The 20209-nt window shown below is 47.0% G+C and overlaps 1 protein-coding gene across 2 annotated transcripts in view; it reads left to right on the forward strand.

Annotated features, from left to right (window-relative positions):
- Window positions 1-20209, forward strand: part of PAFAH2 (platelet activating factor acetylhydrolase 2) — a 31313-nt gene that overhangs the window by 4850 nt on the left and 6254 nt on the right. For both annotated transcript variants that reach the window (XM_073903136.1, XM_025856858.2), the window contains exons 2-10: window positions 2384-2524; window positions 3521-3674; window positions 4244-4340; window positions 8810-8878; window positions 9254-9395; window positions 10371-10484; window positions 13928-14019; window positions 16238-16408; window positions 18195-18349. In XM_073903136.1, coding sequence (XP_073759237.1) covers window positions 2435-2524; window positions 3521-3674; window positions 4244-4340; window positions 8810-8878; window positions 9254-9395; window positions 10371-10484; window positions 13928-14019; window positions 16238-16408; window positions 18195-18349 — 1084 coding nt within the window. In that variant the 5' untranslated portion in view covers window positions 2384-2434. The remainder of the gene's footprint in view (window positions 1-2383; window positions 2525-3520; window positions 3675-4243; window positions 4341-8809; window positions 8879-9253; window positions 9396-10370; window positions 10485-13927; window positions 14020-16237; window positions 16409-18194; window positions 18350-20209) is intronic.

Here is a 20209-nt window from a genome sequence, read left to right on the forward strand (position 1 = left end):
TTTTAAGATTTTATTTATTTATTTGAGAAAAAGAGCAAGAGAGCGCAAGCAGGAGGAGTGGCAGAGGGAGAGGGAGAAGCAGGCTCCCCTCCCCCCTGAGCAGGGAGCCCGATGTGGGACTCGATCCCAGGACCCCGGGATCATGACCCAAGCCGAAGACAGACACTTAAACTGAGCCACCCCGGCACTCCAAGCTTAGTTTCTTTTTAAAAAGAACTGTATTCTACTACTACAAGGTAGTAGAAAGAAAGCCATTTGTTATATTCCAAAGTTAAATAGAATGATGTTCAGATACTTGGTTATTTGGGGTTTGCCACTGGACCAGAAAGTTGGAAGTTGGCAACCAGGAGATCCATGTGTAATAGTAGTTCTGCTGGTGATGTTGTGCAGTCCCTTAACCTCTGAGGACCTACATGTAGTGAGGAGGGTGAGGTGATTGTGGCAAGGATTGATAGAAATGTCTTCTAAGGTCTCTTCTTGCCCAGACACGCTTGGATTGAAACTTTCTGATCCATCCCAGAGTGTCTTAAAGAAAGCAGCATAGTGTGATGACTAAAAACGTGGGACTGGGACTCAGTGTATTGGCTTAGATGCTTTTGGTTCAGGCAGTAGAAATCTAAAGTCAGTTGGTTTTCACAAAAAGGATTTATTGACTCATGGAACTAGAAAGGCCAGAAGTGGGCCAGGTTTTTCAGGTATTGTCAGATCTAGAGATTCTTAATGTCTTCACAAATATGACTCCATTTGTCTGATTCTCTCTGCTCTGCCGTCCTCCATGGGTACCTTCATCCTTGAGGTAGCAAAGCGCTGCCACATTTCAAGGGTTTCTATATGCACATCACTCTACCTCAGAACCAGAAAGAACGTTTCCATCTTCAGCCATCAAAGTCCTGGGCTTTACTCTGAATGGATCAACTATGTCATGTGCCCATTCTTCATCTAGAGACTGACCAGGGGACACCCAGGGCTGATCGGTTCAGGTCAATTAAGGCCCAAGTCTAGAAGTTGGGGGGGCACAGCCCCACCCAAGTCACAAGGGTACTGCATAGGAGGGCAAGGTAGAATGGATATAGAGAAGTTTGACCATTATTCTCCACTGTTAGAGCCACGTTGCCCACGATCAAATTCTGGCTCTGTTAGCTGTATGTTCTTGGGGAAATTACCTGACTTTGTCAAGCATCAATTTCCTCATCTCAGCTTTTCAATTAATAATGTATTGCACTTTGTGTAATTCCTGGCACTCCGTAAGTGTCATGATGACGAGGCTGCTGGGGATGATGAGATTGAAGAGGGATAGAGAGCAATGGCATTGGCCCCAATTTAGGGAGCAGCCAAGTTACCGGAATGTTGGCTAGTTAGGAACACTCACACCTGCCGTGTCGAAGCCTCCTGGTTGATCTAGAAGGCTCCTAGTCGATCTACTGCCACATCAAACTCTTCCCCATCTCTGCCCTTTCTTGCTCTTGTGTCCTGTGTAGAAATGTTTTCCTTCTTCTCCCCTGCCTCTAAATCTTCCTCATACGTCAAAGCCTAGCCTAAGTGCCACTTTTATGGTAGTTTAGGTCCGTGTTTGTGTAGACCTATATCTGAGTCTCCCCCATGAGCAAGATCAATAGGGGTTAAGAGCTTAGGTCTGGAAGAGACAGACCTGGTTTTGCTGCCCCGAAGCAGGATAACTTCGGGAAAGTTGTTCAACCATTCTGTGCCTTAGTTCCCTCATCTATAAACAGGTTCTTCACAGGACCTTCCTCAGAGAGTTGTGGAGAGAATGAAATGATGTACTGTATGGAAGGAGCTTAGTTCAGTGCTGACACAGAGCGAATAATACATCTTATTATTTTTCTTGGCCTCATGAGGATATGGTCTGGGTTACATTCTCTGCAGAGGTTACTGCCACGCTGGGCATGTGGTAGGTGCTGAACAAACACTACAGTGGGTTTTTTTGTTTTGTTTTTTTAAGATTTATTTATTTGAGAGAGAACGCGCGCAAGGGGAAGGGAGAGAATCTCAAGCAGACTCCCTGCTGAGTGTGGAGCCCGACATGGGGCTTGATCTCAGGATCCTGAGACCATGACCTGAGCTGAAACCAAGAGTTGGACCCTCACCTGACTGAGCCACCCAGGTGCCCCTTTGGCAGTGGGTTTTGGGGAGCATGGAAACTCTCTTTCCCCAGCTGTCTCTTCACCCTGCTCCCACCAACAACAAAGCAGCCCTTAAACCTTGGCGAAGTCAGTGTAGCAAAGCAGATGATGTGGAAGACGGAATTAGTCCCTGGCAGGGAGATGGGGTGATAAGGAACTGCGGACACAGGTGACAGATAACACAGAAGCAACAGGAAGCTAAGAGGAAACCAGCAAGAAGCTCTTCTGTGTTCCACCCTCAGCCATCAAGTTCAGCACTGCCCAGTTCGTTGTTTGTTTCAACTGGTGATCAGATGGGGGTGAACCAGTCCGTGGGCTTCCCGCCTGTCACAGGACCCCACCTTGTAGGCTGCGGGGATGTGATGGAGGGCCAGGGTCTCCAGGTAAGTGCCTCCAGCTCCGTCCCCGCACATCCTTCCTGCTGCTTCTGCGCCCTGACTTTGCAGTAGCCAGTCTGATGGTGATGGTGTGATTCTCAGCGGAGGGGGGAGGGGACGGGACTGAGTTACTGCTGGTCTGGATTTGGTGATAGAGCCCCCAGGTCTGTCTTCCCTGACCACCTTCTTCCTCTTTCCGGTTAGGAACCTCTCAGTAGCCAGAGAGGGGTTGTTTTGCCAGCTAGGAGGAAAGGGGGGCTCGAGCTCCAAGGGCAGCTCTCAAATCCCCTGCCCGGTCTTAAGAGCGGATGCCTGATCTGGAAAGGTTTCTGGTCTCATCCCAATCTGAAGGTGTGAGAGGGGGAGCAGTGGACTATGTGCTGTTGGCCTTTGACTCCCCAGCCTGGGTAGGAAGACCTGCTGCCCCTTTTCCTCTACTACCTTTATCCGTTTTCCCTCCTGCATTGGTTCTGGACTTTCCCTCCACCAGTTCCTAGGTGCTTCTCTGCTGGCCCTTGGACTCCCCCCTTTCCCTTGTGAGAGGCACATACTTCCTGTTAACCCATCACCTACTCCCATGTGAAATGAGTGTGCTGCTGCTTCCTAAGGGCCAGCCTTGAGAACGGGCCTGGGGGACCCCCGGATGCCACCCCATCCGGCCTGCGACCTGATCGCATTCCCAGGGCTCCTACCGGCCTGGGCTCTGGGCCAGATTTAAATCTCTCTGATCCAAGCACTGAAAATATTTTGGTGTCCCCCAGATGTCATTTAAAATACAGTCAGCTATTTGAAATAACATAAGCCTACGTGCATGCTAAAAATAAAATTGCTTCTTTCTGGATTTTCTGAATGCAAAATTCAGGTATATGAATTGAAGCTTAAGTTCCCCATTTTGGTGACTTGCTTTGCTGGCACCCCACGTACCCACCGAGTGTGTGTGTTGGGAAACCTAACTGAGCTTGGGCTTCTTGCTCTGAGCAGTTGCTCTCTTCTTTCCTATAGGGGAGCTTCTTTCGACTCTTCTACCCCTGCCAAGAGGTGGAGGAGACCACGGAGCAGCCCCTGTGGATTCCCCGCTCTGAGTACTGCACTGGCCTGGCCAGTTACCTGCGCTATAATAAGCGCTGGGGGGGGTTGCTGTTCAGCTTGGCTGTAGGTAAGTGCTGGCCTCACCCCCAGATGCTTTCCCAGCTTCTTGGTTATGTTCCGGGAGATCCCTAGGCAGGCACAGTACTGTGTAGCTGGCATCATCCAGCCCTCTTGTAGCGGGGCGTGCATTAGCCAGTGTGGTGTGGAGAGTCGGGAGAGGATTATATACACGAGAGCTTTGGTTACAGCGTTAGGTTGTTCCGGATTCGAATGCAGACTTTATCATTGATTCCTCCTTAGCTCTCCTCTCTCCGGGTAAAGTCGACTTGACCCATCCACTTTCCCCACAGGCCCCACCGTGAGGACCTCTAGCCAACTGCCTTGGCATCTCAGGGGTTTTCCCCATAGTTGTTCAGTACTTGTTTGCATTTATCTTCCCATTTTCTATCACATTTGTACTTTTCTAGGGAGGATAGGGGTAAAGGGAAGGTGATTGATTGTCCTGCGCTGCTCAGGGGCAAAAGGTGCTTCTCCAGGGAGGAGGGGCACATGTCCCCACCCATGCCTCTGCCCAGGCTGCCCTTGGCATTACGGCATTGGAGCAGCCAGAGATTCTATAGCCCCTGTCTCTGTTAGGATCTTGTCGCCTGCCTGTTAGCTGGAATGGCCCCTTTAAGACAAAGGACTCTGGATACCCGCTGATCATCTTCTCGCATGGCATGGGGGCCTTCAGGTAAGAGCTTCTTCCCTCAGACCTTGCCTAGTCCTTAACTAGTGACAGCTGCTCTCAGAGGGCAGAGAAACAGACATTTCCATCCCCCAGCTGTCTTCTCTGCCACCTGCTTCATTCTGGAGTGCTGGGTCCACCTCTCCATGAAGGCTTCCCCAAGCCCCTTTCACCTGGTGGGGTCTTTCCGCGCGGTCTTCACATCCTTCGCTTCTCATGTTCCTGCGTTGATAAATAAACCTGATTGGTTTTATGTTTGTGTTATATTTAAAAATAAGTAAACATTTATAAATAAAATAAACACTTTTTTTTTTTTTAAGATTTTATCTATTTGACAGAGAGAGACACAGCGAGAGAGGGAACACAAGCAGGGGGAGTGGGAGAGGGAGAAGCAGGCTTCCCACTGAGCGGGGAGCCCAATGCAGGGCTCGATCCCAGGACCCTGGGATCACGACCCGAGCCGAAGGCAGACGCCCAATGACTGAGCCACCCAGGCGCCCCAAAATAAACACTTTTTGCTCTCTTTCCATGTAACAGCACAGAAGTATTAGAAGGAGCTTGAGCTTTATAGCCAGAGTCATTCCTTCAGTGTCCGTGGATGGACAGCTCTTCTGTGGCATGCATGTAGCGGTGAAGCGGGCTCACTCCCAGCACGCCCGCAACTCAGCCTCACCTGGGAGGCTCAGCCACACCGCCTGTGCTCCGTGTGAGCTCGGGACAGCTGTAGAACTCTCTGAGCCTAGATTTCGTCATCTGTCAGTTGGGGATGCTGCTCCCTCCGCATGGGTTGTGAGGATTCGGTTAGGCTGGCACCTAGTAAGCGTGTGCACACATGCAGTGCTCTGTGTTTCTCTGCATGAGGAATACGAGATGGTGAACTGGAAGACTTTGGGAAACTCTGCCTGATGTTTGTAAGGCAGTATCCATTCAGAATTCTTCCTGGGGATCCTGATTTCTCCACCTTGCTGTGTTATACAGCTTACTTACTAGTCCATATGTTCCTGTTTAAATTTGTGAATATTCTGTCTATATGTTCATTACCACCATGTAAGTCTAGTTTATGTCCTAGAGTGTCACACCTCCCAAAGGTGTCTGCTTTTGCCTCCCCACTCCTCAAACCATTGTCCACACTGGAGCCAGGGAGATCTGTTTTTTGTTCTGTTTTTTAAAGATTTATCCATTTATTTGAGAGAGAGAAAACATGAGCAGGGGGAGGGGGAGAGGGAGAGAGACTCTCCAGCAGACTCCCTGCTGAGTGTGGGGCCTGATGTGGGGCTCGATCCCAGGACCCCGAAATCATGACCTGAGCCCAACCAACTGAGCCACCCAGGGACCCCCAGGGAGATCTGTTTTAAAAGCAAATATGACCTTGTCATTTCAGCACCTAGAACAGTGCCTGGCAGATAGCAGGTGCTCAGTAAATACTTATTGAATAAATGAATGAATGTTGCTTCCCTACCTGGTCTTTTTAATAGCCCTTTGAACTTATTTCAGCTCCTTTCATGGTCTTACCTGGATGCAGGTCCCAAAGTCTCCAGCCTTGTTTCTTACTACTTGCCCCATTCCAGCTCTCTAGACAAACTGACCTTCACTTCCATGAAGGCGCTACATTATTTTCTGCTTCAGAGTTTTTATCTTTGCTGTGCTTTGTGGCTATTCCCTTTGCCTGGAATATTTGCTGTTCTGCTCCTCTCTTCCTCCCATGCTGCCCCCCACCCCTTCATCTTTGCCTGGCTAATTCCAGATCACCCTCAAGGTCATAGTTTGGATGTGACTTTCTCAGGGACACCATCCTGATCCCTGTACTATATGATGTTTTCCAGTAATGTGCTTTCATAAGATACCTGTACTTTACAGTACTTAACATGATTGTAATGAATGAATTACATGTGTGATTATTCTTTAAGGTCTGTCTTTCCTGCTAGATTGTCTGTCTTCCGTGCTAGATTGTAAGCTCCATGAAGGCAGAGACCATATCTGTCTTCTGTCTCTTCCAGTGAGTGCCTAGGACAATACCTGGAAAGTAGGTAGTAGTTTCCCAATGAATATTTTTTAAGCAAACACAAGGGCTATGTTTTGCTAGGTTTTCATTTGTTTAGCAAATATCTGTTGAGCACCTGTTCTGTACCAGCACCATGGCATAAGAAAAAGGTGATTCCTGTGGAGATAAATCAAGGAATTGCATCCAGTAGGGGAGCCCGAACATGGACTCACATAACTGTAGCCTGTGGCAGGAGAGTAAACGCAGAGATGAGGCCAGTAAGCAAGTAGATGGTGTTCAGTGTTGCTTTCTTATTCAGTAAATTTAGTACCTGCCATATTCTGGGGCCGTGCTGGGGTTGTGTACTCAGTAGTGAATAAGATAGAGTCCCTGCCTTCAGAAGGACTGTAGTCTAGCAGGAAAAAGAAGTAAGAAACATTCTCTCCTAAGCTCACAGGTATTTTATACAGAGAGCAGGTGAGCACATGACTTTGGAGACTGGTCTTTTTGGTCTAAGAATCTGTGTTGAGACTTCGTACCTCAATCGACCTGGGTAAGCCAGTTATAAACACTCTTCCTTCACCAGAATGAAATTCCAAGCCAAAAGGCAGGGAGGGAAAGGGACATGGTTTCCTCTTGTTGCATGTGTGGTTGATTCAGGATCTGAAATCCTTCCAGACCTCTGGGTTCCCACCCCAGGGAGGAGTATGTGCATTTAAGTGTTCCCTGCTTGCATTGTGTTCCTTCGGTTTCCACACAGTCCTGTGAGGTAGGTCATGGGGGTGCGTATTTTACAGATGACCAAACAGGCTCTGAGAGGCAGACTTGCCCAAGGTTACACAGTCTGAACTAGGAAGGCATCAGAGATCTCTCTGGTTCTTATGCCCAGTTCACTGCCTCCCTCAGAGAAATGAGAGAAGGTGAAAGGAAATTTAATGTCTGTCCTTCCTGACCTTCCTGAATCAGTTAGGATCTGGGCAAGTTGTATTAACAGAAAAAACCCAAACCATAGTGACCTAAGCCATATGAAATTTATTTCTTGCTCAGATAAAAGAACACTAGTGGTAGACAGAGACTTCTTTCATCACCTTGCTCTTCCCCTTGTGCCTTCCGTTTCTAAGGCTGTCTAATGACCTCGGGGGGGCTGCTTTAGGTCCTGCCATTACATCCACATTCCAGGCAATGGGAAGGGAGAACTCTCCTGAAAGCTTTTATTCCCCCCCCCGAAAGTTCTATACAACACAGTTGCTTACGTCCCATGACTAGAGCTGTTCTGTCCTTTTAAGCCATATGTGGCTATTAAACATCACAAATATGGCTGGTCGAAGCTGAGATGTGCTGAAGTATAAGGTATGCGCTGGATTTCAGAGACTTCATATGGGGAAAAAAAGAACTTAATAAAATATTTCATTAATTTGACATTCTTTTTAAAATTTTTTATTTAATTTTTTTAAAAGATTTTATCTATTTACCTGAGAGAGAGATAGCAAGAGAGAGCACAAGGGGGGCAGGGAGGGAGAAGCAGGTTCCCTGCTCGGGAGCTCGACACGGGTGGGTCTCGATCCTAGGACCTGGGACCACGACCCGAGCCGAAGGCAGACACCCAACTGACTTGAGCCACCCAGGCGCCCCAACATTCTTTTTTTAATGTAATCTCTGTACCCAGTGTCGGTCTCAAACTCATGACCCCAAGATCAAGAGTCAGATGCTCTATGGACTGAGCCGGCCAGGCGCCCCCTAATTCAGACATTTTGATTATATGTTAAAATGATAATGTTTTGGCTCTTTTGAGTTAAATATATTATTAAAATTAATTCCACTTTTTTTTTTTTTACTTTAAAAAATGTATCTACTAGAACATTTTAATTACTTATGAGGGCAGCATTATATTTCTATTGCTGGGCTGGAATTTAATCACATAGATAACCCTGGCTACAGGGGAGGCTGGGAAATGTCATAATTGATGCCTGTATCTTCAGCTGAAAATAAGATTCTGCTACTAAGGAGGAGAGAAAAATAAGTATTTAGGCAGCTAACAGTGTCTGCCATATTCCTTTTTTTCTGGGAAGTTGGAGGACATACAAATTCACATGCTAAGTCACAGGTGCATATTTGCATATTACAGAAATAGCCAGAGTGCTGTCTCCAAGGATCTGGCCAACTAATTTGGGAGATATACAATAATACATAGACAATAAAAATGCAATTGTTAATGTACCAAACTGTTTTGGGGGTAGGTGGAGGAGATGGATGATGAGTCAAGGTTCTTGTGGGGTTGAAAACACCATGGATCGATTTACAATGCTTCTTGGAGCCTTGGTGAGACGAATGGTCTGCTGACCAGAGAAAGCACCTTGAGTAGGAAGGGCTGCTACAGATGAAACTTCCTCCATTCAATCTTTTGAGATGGTCACTAGCAGAGCATGGTTGGAATGGGAGCTGCAGGGGGGCAATTCTTTTGACTACTTCCCTCTGTTCCTTCCTGCATCTCTAGGACGCTGTATTCAGCCTTCTGCATGGAGCTGGCCTCCCATGGCTTCGTGGTTGCTGTCCTAGAACACAGGTGAGGGGGTGACGGCCATAACGAACTCTTGGATGGGTTGCTACCAGTGGGCTAGGATATAGGCTAGTCCCTTATTGATATATTATTTCTAATCTTCACAACAACCATGTAAGGCAGGTATTCTACTCATTTTCAAAGTGAGGAAACCAAAGTTCAAAGGTTCACTTGCTAGAAGTGACACTGCCGAGTTGGGGTTCAAACCCAAGTCAGTCTTCAAAATCCGTGTTTTTTCTACTCTCTTATGTGTGCCCCTGGATCTTTCTCCCTGCTAGCCAAAAGATGATCCAGTGTTTTGGCGGGAATGGAGGATTTAGTAAAGGAGAGAAATAAGCTCAAGGGTATCCTCTAGTTTCTCCGGCGGCATGTGTATTTCAGGGACGGGTCTGCTGCGACCACCTGTTTTTGCAAGCAGGCCCCAGGGGAGAGCCAGCTTACTCATGAGCCACTGGAGGAGGAATGGCTCCCTCACCATCAGATTGAAGAAGGGGAGAAGGAATTCCATGTCCGGAATTGCCAGGTAGGCTTGTGCCAGTAGGGGAGGGAGAGTTAATAAGCCCGTCCTCCTGATACTACAGTCACTAAGAAGACTTTGAACTAGCCTTCTGACCTGAAATCTCACTCGTAGTGGGTCTGAGCTTGTCACAGCAGAGAAATGGGGTAATAATCAACACTCTTAACAATTGCAGGTGACAGAAACTCAATTTAATCTTGGAAGGCAAAACGGAGAATTGACTGGCTTATACAGGCTGAGTGTCAGAGGGGCAGGGCCACAGGAGCCAGACTCAAATACCATCAAGACATTTTTTTTCTCTGTCTGTCTCTGCTGGTTGGTCTTATCTGCAAACTGGCTTACCTTACAAGGTTAGATGGACTGAGTTTGCACATGTTTGGCCTCACCACCTGAGAGAATAGGGCTGTTCGGGTGGTCGTCCCCCAGTTGTCACACCTGCCTCAAGCTGCGCTATGAAAAATCCTGGAAGGAGGCTCCTGGGCCCGGGAGAAGTATCCAAATGGGAAATTTTCATCAGAAATAGGTCGATAGATTTGAGGGGGTCACAGTCCTCAGAAGTCAGGGGTAATGGGCGAAGTGGGGGCAGGTAAGTGCTAGGCAGACAGAAACAATAGATGTATGCTATAAATAGGCAAGTAGAGTCCAGTACTGGGTTGATTAAAAAAAAACACTCTTCTTTCTTTTGTGTTCAAGGTGCTTTCATATATGTTGTCTTATTGGGTCCTCCTGCCCCCCCCCCCAATGGGGAGGTGGGTAGAGTCTGAACAGCAGTGCTGACCCCAGTGGACTGTTGTTAGGTGGCGCTTATGTGAGCTGCTAGGAGGTTGCCGAGCCTTTCTCAGGATGTGGAGCTCCCAGTACTTGCTGAGATCCAGGTGGCCACACTCTCCCTACATCTTCCCTTGGCCCTGTTGGAGAGTGAGGTTCTTGCTGGACAGTTGTGCCGTCTTCCAGACCCCACCATGACTGTCTCTGTTGCAGGTACATCAGAGGGTAAACGAGTGTACACGGGTGTTGAGGATCCTGCAAGAGGTCACTGCTGGGCAGATCGTCCTTAACATCTTGCCCGATGGGTTGGATCTGATGACCTTGAAGGTATGGCAATAATTGATATGACCTGGAGCGCATGTATTCATCAGGACTTTTGGGGTTACAAATAACAGAAACCTAACTCATTCGCTTAAACCAAAAGAGAATTTATTGGCTCAAATAAGTGAGGAAGTCCAAGGGCAGACTGGCTTTAGGCCAGCGTAGCGAGATCCAGGGTCTCAGACATTGTCATCAAAGCTCTGGCACTCTCTCTTCCTTCTCCTGGCTTGGTTCCACTCTGTGTGTGTGGGCTCCATTCTCACCGTTCTCTCTCCATTAGGCAGGAAAGATGGTTGCTGGCAGCCCAAGCCTATATTTCAACACAGCTCCAAATTTAAAAGGAAAAGAGATTCTCTTGGCTTCCACTATTCTGGGAAGGCTGTGGCCCTGCCTGGGTTACATGTCCCTTCTGGACCAGTCACTGTACCAGAGGGACAGGGTATTCTGATTGGCCTGCCTACGTTATACACCCACTTCTGGGTCAGGGGAACCTAAGCGCCAGGATTGGCATCCCTACGGGGCCACATGGATAAGGGAAAAATGGTTCATTCCCCAAAGGAAGGTCTGTTGAGCAACAAACAACCTGTGTCTACAGCAGGCTAATTCCTTCCTTTGAGGGAATCCCAAAAATCCTCCCAGGAGGATAGAAACTGTCCCAGCTATAGAATTTGGTACCTATGCAGATAACATTCCCAACGCCCCCATCCCCCGATCTTTCCCACCTAATTGCAAAAGTAGCTCAGGCTCTATTTAGAGAACCAAGAAATCACACAAAAGCATGAAGAAAAAAAGTGTTTTTTTACATGTTGACGTTCATCTTTCCAGTTACTCTAAAATGCGTAACACATATGTATACGTTTTTAAAAACAATAATGTTATCATTTAATACAAGCTGTTTTGTGGCCTTTTTGTTTTCACTTAGCATAAGTCTGAATGTCTTCTTATGCCAGTTAATATTTTTCTATGGCGTGATTTTTTTTTTTTTTAAGATTTTATTTATTTGAGAGAGAGAATGAGAGAGGGAGAGAGAACACATGAAGGGGGGGAGGGTCAGAGGGAGAAGCAGACTCCCTGCTGAGCAGGGAGACTATGGCATGATTTTTAATAGCCATGTGTATTCCATTGCATGAATGAGAATGGTGTGTGTGTTTATATGTATATAAATACATATATATAACTATGTATAAAATAACAATTACTGCTGTATGAGTACTTACTATAATAAGAGCCCCTCACACAAACTTATGCAGCAAGCATTATTAGCTCTTTACACAGAAAGAAACCAAGGATCCAAGAGGCTACACATAGCCAAGTAAGTGGTAGAGTCAGACTTCACACTGGGGCCTTTTGATCCCAAAGCCTGTGCTTTGTGCCCCAAAGCCTTGTTAGAAAATGCCTTTTAAAGGCTCTGGTCAAGTCAAGGCCATCCGGGGCACAGTATCCGCCTGGACAGCCAGCTGGAAAGGCAGACATACGAAGCACTTTTCCAACGATGTGATGTGTGCTGCCAGCCCCCAGCAGACAGGCAGGGTCCCAGGCACTGAAGTGCAGGGCTGCGTGCCTGTGAGCCAAGACAGGCGTTGGGCAGGCTAGAGTTGAGTTGGATTATTATGATTTGGAGAAATACAGAATAAAAACAGCTAAGAACATTTTCACCTTGCAGATAAGCTCTGAAAATTGATTACTCACTCTTGTTGGCAAAGCTATGGGGAAGCTGCTGTGTTGCCCATAAGAGTACAGATTGCCCCACGCTGGTCAGTTTGGCAATAGCTATCAACAGTACAAATGTGCATATTCTTTGACCCAGCAATGTCCAGTTCTGGGAATTTATTCTATAATCTGCACATGCAACGTGATACATGTACAAGGTTATTCATTCCACCATTGTTTGTAATAGCAAAAGATTGGTAGTATCCTAAGTGTTCTCTAGTAAGGGAAATGGTTTAATAGATTACGGGAAAATGAATGTATTAGTTTTGGTAATGCTAATTGCTGTAACTCTTAAGTCCCAGATCTCAGAAGCTTAACACAATAGAAATTTACTTCTCTCCCATGCAAATTTGCAAGTGGGTGCTCCTCTTGCAAAGGGTGACTCAGGGATCCAGGCTCCTTTCAGCTTATAGCTCTACCCTCTTCCACTTGTGAACCCCAGCTCCACTGTGTGCAGTAAGCCAAGAGTGGGGAAGGGCATGGAGGTTTGAATGAAACACTCTTTATGGGCCAGGCCTGGAAGTAGAGAGATCGTTTTCTCGCTCCTTCTGTTGGCTAGAACTCAGTCCCAAGGCCACATCCCACTGCTGGGAAACAGTCTAGCTGTATGTCCAGGAAGAAGAGAGACAGATTCGGTGATCAGCCAGTCGCCTATGCCGTGGGGAAACCAGATGTAGCTTTAAAAAAATAAGGAAGATCTTTATGTAACTAATACTATTATGCACAAAGGTAAGTTTTGTGTAAAAAGTGGGGACATACAGATTCACATTTACCTATGTGTGCATAAGTAAGCTCTCCAAAGACACTGAAGAAACTGGCCCCTTTTGGGGGTAGGTGTTGGGCAGCTGTGTAGAAAGGGAATGTGGTATGTGGGTGACTTCGCTATCTGCTCCTGATTTTTGGTGTATATAAATATATTAACCTATCAAAAAAAAGCTGAAGCGGCTATCAACCAGTTGTTAGTCTGAAGGTACTAAGCAAAGGGAGAGGATTTAGGTATAGAGCCTCAGGGTGGAAATTGGGGGAAGCAGAGGAGAGCAGGGGTTCAGGGCAGAGGCTGGGCTGCAAAGACTAGAGAGATTTCCCAAGCCCCTCGGAAGGCGACTGCAGTGGCTTTTTATATAACCATGCCCTGCAGCCTTCTGGGGACAACTCGAAATAGATCCTTGCAGAGCATGGAAGAGCAAGCAGACTTCCTCTGCTGGATCAAAGTCAGGACAGATATCCAGAGGCAGATGAAGCTGGGTTTGTTTCTGCACAAGCAGGCCTTGCTTCAGAGGGAAGTGGAGGCAGCAGGAGCTTTCCATTTTGTCCTCAACTTGGCACCTTGTCACCCTTTGGACCAGTTGTAAGGCAGGGATCTAGGGGTTGGAGACAGTTCTTGTTCCTAACGTGCCCTTACACAGATGCATCTGTGTGGAGTCACATCACTTATGCCCAGTCGTTTACTCATGTATTTTTGGATGTCTCCCCTGGTCCAGGTATTACAGGTGGTATGACTATGAAAACAAAGATGAAAAACGTAGTTTTCAGAATTCCTGACTACAGAAAGTTGTTCGGCCTGGGAATTGCTTGACTGGCCGCTCTCTGGTGAGCAAGAGGTTCTTACCGTGCAGGCGGGAGCTCACCCCCCTGTATGGTGCTTCTGCCTCATTGTCTCACTCTTTGTCTCTTGCCTCTGAAGAATTCCTGAAAAAGCAGCCCCGTATTTCTGATTTGGTTCAGTTCTCTGCTTTCAGGGCAGCATCAACATGAGCCGCGTAGCTGTGATGGGACATTCATTTGGCGGGGCCACGGCAGTCTTGGCTTTGGCCAAGGAGACCCAGTTTCGGTGAGTGTGTCCCATCGATGTTCTGTGAGCTCCGTGCACGATTCATTCATTCAGCAAGTATTTGTCATGCAAGTGTTACACGCTAGGCACAATTGTTTGGGGGCTGGGGACTCAGTGGTGAACAAGAAAACGAGGTCTCTGATTTCATGGAATTATGTTATTGTGGGAGGAGACAGATGAATAAACAAGCTAACAGCCAAATCCTCAGCACTCAGGTGTAGTGAAGAAAATAAACCAAGCTGGTATGCCGGAGTAATTGGAGGCTTCTTTCAGAAAGTGACATGAGCCAAGACTTATAAAGAAGCCAACCATATGAAGGTCTAGGGGAAGCATCATTCTAGGCAGAGGGAACAGCTAATGCAAAGGCCTTGAGGCAGAAAGAAGCTTGCTGTGTCAGTGTCAGTGTAGAAAGGCACAGTGAGTAGGGGAAGTGGGTCAAGATACGATCAGAAAGATAAATGGGCTAGATCACAGGGCCTTTGGCCAGAGTAAGAGAGTTCGATTTTATTCCAAGTATGATGGGAAACTATTAAGGGTTTTAAGCAGAGAAAAATCTTTTTTTTTTTAGTTTTTATTCATTTAACTAATTACTGCACCCAACGTGGGGCTCAAACTCACAACCCCAAGATCAAGAGTTGCATGCTCTTCTGACTGAGCTGGCCAGACTCTGAGAAAAATCTTAAAAAGATCCCTCAAAGGGGGCGCCTGGGTGGCTCAGTCATTAAACATCTGCCTCTGGCTCGTCTCCCAGGGTCCTGGGATCGAGCCCCGCATCAGTCTCCCTGCTTAGCGGGAAGCCTGCTTCTCCCTCTCCCACTCCCCCTGCTTGTGTTTCCTCTCTCGCTTTGTCTCTCTCTGTCAAATAACAAATAAATAAATAAAATCTTAAAAAAAAAAAAAAAGGATCCCTCAAGGGGGCACTTGGGTGACTCAGTGGATTAAGTGTCCAACTTGATCTCAGCCCAAGTCTTGATCTCAGGGTTCTGAATTCAAGCCCTGTGTTGGGCTCCACGCTAGGCATGGAGCCTACTTAAAAAAAAAAAAACCTAAAAATAAAAAAAATAAAAGATCCCTCTGGCTACTGTATGAAGAGTGGATCGTAGCAGGACAGGACTGAAAACCAGGAGGCTAGTTAGAGGAAGGCTGTTTCAGAGTCAAGGTCAGAGGTGATGGATTGGCATTAGGATGGAGGTGGCAGGCTGGAGAGAAATTTGAGTCAGGCTATGTTTTAGAATTTGAGTGGGAGATGATTGTCCTTTATTGAGGTGGAGAAGACTCGAGGAACTCTGAGTAGGGGAGAGGAGCTAATCTTGGGGCTTTAGTTTTGCCCCAGGTGACAGATTACTGCTCGACACTCTGGCCATGTCTTTGAGCTGTGGCACCAAGGAGGCTTTTCCTGACCCCCTGTGCCATGCACACTGTGGGCTCACATAAGCTCCTTGTGCAGTCAGGGCACTAAGCTCTATTTTGTTACCTTGTCTGTTCTGTCTCCCCTTCTAGACTGGGAGCTCCTTAAGAGCAAAAACTATGCCATTTCTCTCTGTATCCACAGCACAGGGCTAAGCACATAGTAAGTACTCAATGAATGTTGAATGAAGTGCCTTCTGAGTAACCCAGGTCAGCTGCCTGAGGGTAGACCCAGGAAAATGATCCTTGCTGCCAGAGAGTTTATTTATTTATTTATTTATTTATTTTTTAAAGATTTTATTTATTTATTCATGAGAGACAGAGAGAGAGAGAGAGGCAGAGGGAGAAGCAGGCTCCCAAGGAGCAGGGAGCCCAATGCGGGACTCGATCCCAGGACCCCGGGATCATGACCTGAGCCGAAGGCAGATGCTTAACCATCTGAGCCACCCAGGCGCCCTGCCAGAGAGTTTAAAATCTAGAAGGATCTGAGGTGCCTGGCTGGCTCATTCAGTAGAGCATCCACCTCTTGATCTCAGGGTCGTGAATTTGAGCGCCACGTTGGGCATGGAGCCTACTTTAAAATAAATAAATATAAACAAACAAACAAATAAAATCTAGAAGGATCTTTGGTGACAGGTGAAAGTGATCTCTATCCAAGATCCTAACTTAAGGATTTGGGCCCTGATACCCCCTCCCTGGCTTTCTGAGCTTTTGTCCCAGTGAAGGGAAGAACCCTGCCCCTCTGCCACCGGCCTAACTATTCTTGCCTGGGTTTCCGCATGGCAGTTCCAAATGTCTGGTCCTGTCACAGGTGTGCTGTGGCTCTGGATGCTTGGATGTTTCCTCTGGAACATGACTTTTACCCCAAAGCCCGAGGCCCTGTGTTCTTTATCAATGCTGAGAAATTCCAGACAATGGAGAGTGTCAACTTGATGAAGAAGATATGTGCTCAGCACGAACAGTCCAGGATCATAACTGTCCTGTGAGTAAGCCCCAGGGTCGTGATCATGATCCCCAGTGTTCTCTCCGTTTGCTACTCAGTCGTGGCTCTCTTATTAATTTCTTCTAAATTATCCGTAAGTTCTACCCATTAATACGATACTTCAGTACTTCCTGAAGTGCAAAGTCTTAATTCCTTTAGGGTTTCCTATCTGTCCCCCTCCACTTAGCTCCACTTATAGGAATTCCTTTACTAGTTTATATGACTTGCTGACAGGATTTACCTGCTGCCTTCTGGAAAAAAGGTATTGTAGGATTGTGAGTTGGAGAGGGAGAGTATGGGTCTGGATGGACTCCAGAGATCTCTAACCTCATTTGGGAATTTTAGTGAGTCTTTTGAAGAGTGTAAATACAATGGACCCTTGACAGTCACAAGATAGACTTTTGGAGACCTTGAATACCGCAATTCATATATCTTCCATAAACCATATGTATTCTGCCCAAGAGAAACCATATTCTCTTCACTTCAGTTGCTAGCACTATCAGATGGTTTTCTCTCAGGAACCACTTATCACAGAAAGAAAATTTTGAGTGACCTTCAGATCCGTACCGTAGATCGAAAGTGGCACAGAGTTCGGGTGCAGGGCTGAAGGCCCACTGACACATCTTCGACTTGCTTCTGCCCTGCACTCAGAGCCTAGCAGAGCCTGACTGCACATGCCTCGAGGATCCCAGGTCCTATTTCCGCAAAACAAGTAACTACATGTCACAGGCTTCTGGAATCACTCGGGTAGTTGAAATGCTGAATCCAAACTGCTGGAATACTGCGAGTTCCCTTGGTAAACAGTACTTCTTCCCTTGCTCCTCTTGGGTAGGCTGTCTTCCTTAGGGCCAGCCCTCCCCTTTCCTTTTGGTCTTATGGCAGCAGGGGACTGACTGCTTGACAGTTTCCCCACGCCAGTCAGTTTGAGGATAATGGTGACCTCCGGAGGGAAGGGAGGTGAGAGCAGTTGGGAAGGGGAACCCAAAGGCAATTTACCGGCTGTGTAAATTCTTAAACCGACTGCTGGATACTCAGGTATCCATTATATTATTCTTTACACTTTTTCATGTGCCCTAAACAACACATTTTTTTAAAAAGTCGGGTATTCTGCATGATGTCAACCAAAATTGAGCGTTTCGATTTCCTTCCCTCGTTGAAATGACTAGTAAATATTTAGCTGTGAGTCATAGCCCAAAATGAACCTAGTGAGTATTTCACTTTTGAATTAAGTGTATTTGATAGCTAGGAACTTAAATTTTAATATGGAAACCCTCTTTTATAGGCGTTTGCCCTCACTTTTCTGATTACTTCAATAAATGCAGGTGATTCCTTTTCCTGTTCACTTTGTGGCACGATTCTGATGAAGAAGGAGCTGATATGTTTTGTGACTGTTCAGAAGTCACCAGGGAAAAGCCACGGTGCAATAGTTTATAATCACAGCAGAATGGCAGGGATGGCAGGCCTCGCCTCCTTGCCCTGTGCCTGCCCACTCCATCTAACTCACCCTTCCCCGGCACTGTCAGACGTTGTGGCCTAGGAGTTAGGGCAGCTTTGAAGCCAGGCACACCTGCGTTCAAGTCCTAACTCTGTCCCTTCCTGGCTGTGTGACCTTGGGCAGATCATTTCCTCTGATTCCGTTGAAAAGAAAGTGCTTCCCTTCCGAGATTGTGATGAAAACTCAGAGATAATGCACGTAAAGCCCCTTGCACGTGGTAGGTGCTTAGCAAATATTTTTGTGCCCTCATCTCCAGACCTGTACCAGTTACTTGTTTCTCTTTTCCTCTAGTGGTTCTGTTCATCGGAGTCAAACTGACTTTGCTTTTGTGGCTGGTAACTGGATTGGTAAATTCTTCTCCACCCAAACCCGTGGGAGCTTGGACCCATATGAAGGTCAGGAGATTATGGTGAGGGCCATGTTGGCCTTCCTGCAGAAGCACCTAGGTAAGGAGAGAACTGGGGTTTGTGGGCAGCTGTGGGGGTCCCTTAGATTTCCCTACCCAGTGGCCCATCCTGACATGTCCCAGGTCAGGAAGATTTATGGCAAAAGGAAAACCCGAGTGGAGGAGAGAGTTGCACAGAGTTACAGAAAGAAAACTTAGCTGTTAAGTTTGGAGACCCTGACTCTGTTTCTTGCTATCCGGGTGACCTTGGCCTCGTCATTTAACTTCCGAGCCTTGGTTCCCTCACTGTAAATGGAACTTTCACCTCTCTCTTTCCTCCATGACCTGTGTCCTAACTCGTTCTCACTCACCTCCTCTGTACTGCAGAGGAGGTTATGAAGGTAAACGGGCTAAGTTTGTAGAAGTGCTTTAAACAAAACAAAGCCTGGAAGGCTTAAGACCAGTGTCATACCATCACAGACCGGCTAAATGGCAAGGCCTGTAGAGGCCTTTGGCCTAGCCTTCCACCCAGAGGAGATCTTCTCTCTTTTTCCCACCACACAGTCAAGCAGCACGGAGAGTGTGCTGCTAGGAGGGTCAGCCCTCTCCGCCTCTCGTTTTATGACGGATAGTCTAGTTAGGCTTGTTTTGGTTACAAGGACTAGAGATTCCATCATCTACCTTGAGAAAAAAAGGAGAGTTTGTTTATGAAAGTACACCCAGCCACCTGGGAAGTGAAAAGTTACGGGAACCAAGGTAACTTACAGGACTGACCTCTCTCTCTCTGGTCTCTCTCATGGGCTCAGTCTTTCTGTCTCTTCCTCTCGTGACAGCTGTTTCTCTTGCCTCTGGTCTGTATTTTCCTCCTTTTCTACTCTAGTTTTTCTCTTAGCATCTACTTGTTCATAGTCACTGGTTCCTCATAGCTTCGGTTGGCTCAAACCACTCATGGCTTGGTCTCCCTGCCTTGTGGCATCCTTTCCTCTGTGGCTCCCAGTGCTCACTGCCATATTTTCTGGGATTTCTTCGACCAGATTCAAGAGAGACAACTTGATTCTCCCAGCTCATCTTTACTTAGCAGCACATTGTAGGCCACTGCCCCACCCAGGCTCGGAGCTCTCTTGACCAGATGTCCCTTTCTGAACCAGCCAGAATGGAGGCGGCTACCATTGTGTGCACCAGACCGATCCCTCAGTAGTGTTGTACACAGTACAGTTTCCTTCAGAAGGGAGCCAGGCCAGCCCGAGTTTCCAAGGTCACCTCACTCTAGCCTAAGAGCAAGATCTGATCCTTTCTGACTCTCTCTACTTGCCCTGGTCATCCCCACAAGGGCTACCCAGAGAAGCCTCAGACCCCTTGCACATAGCAGCTCTTTAGATAGTCGAAGTCCCCAATGGTGTCTTCTCTGCATTTTCTGTTCGGTAAGCTAGATGTCTGTGGTACCTGCACCTGTTCCCCATGCGGCTCCCCATGTTGCCATTTATTATCCCCTTTGGATGATGCACTTGTTTGTCTGGGTGCCTTTTAATAATGTGTGGTGCCCTGACTTGAACGTGACATGCTGGATGTGGTACATACAGCAGGACGGTCACCTCTGTGCCCTGGACACTAGATGTCTAGTTACATGGCCTGAGTGCATTAACAGTTCCAACAATTGCCTAACAAATTTGGTGTGGAATTCAGTTTGCTTTTTTTTTTTTTAAAGATTTTATTTATTTATTTATTTGACAGACACAGAGAGAGAGAGCACAGATAGGCAGAGCGCAGGCAGAGGGAGAGGGAGAAGCAGGCTCCCTGCTCAGCAGGGAGCCCAATGCAGGGCTCGATCCCAGGACCCTGGGATCATGACCTGAGCCAAAGGCAGATGCTTAACTGATTGAGCCACCTAGGCACCCCTCAGTTTGCTTTTATTTATTTATTT

Source organism: Callorhinus ursinus, unplaced genomic scaffold (assembly GCF_003265705.2).
Source record: "Callorhinus ursinus isolate GAN/ISIS: 27379988/994484 unplaced genomic scaffold, GSC_fseal_2.0 scaffold18, whole genome shotgun sequence".
Classification (NCBI taxonomy): domain Eukaryota; kingdom Metazoa; phylum Chordata; class Mammalia; order Carnivora; family Otariidae; genus Callorhinus; species Callorhinus ursinus.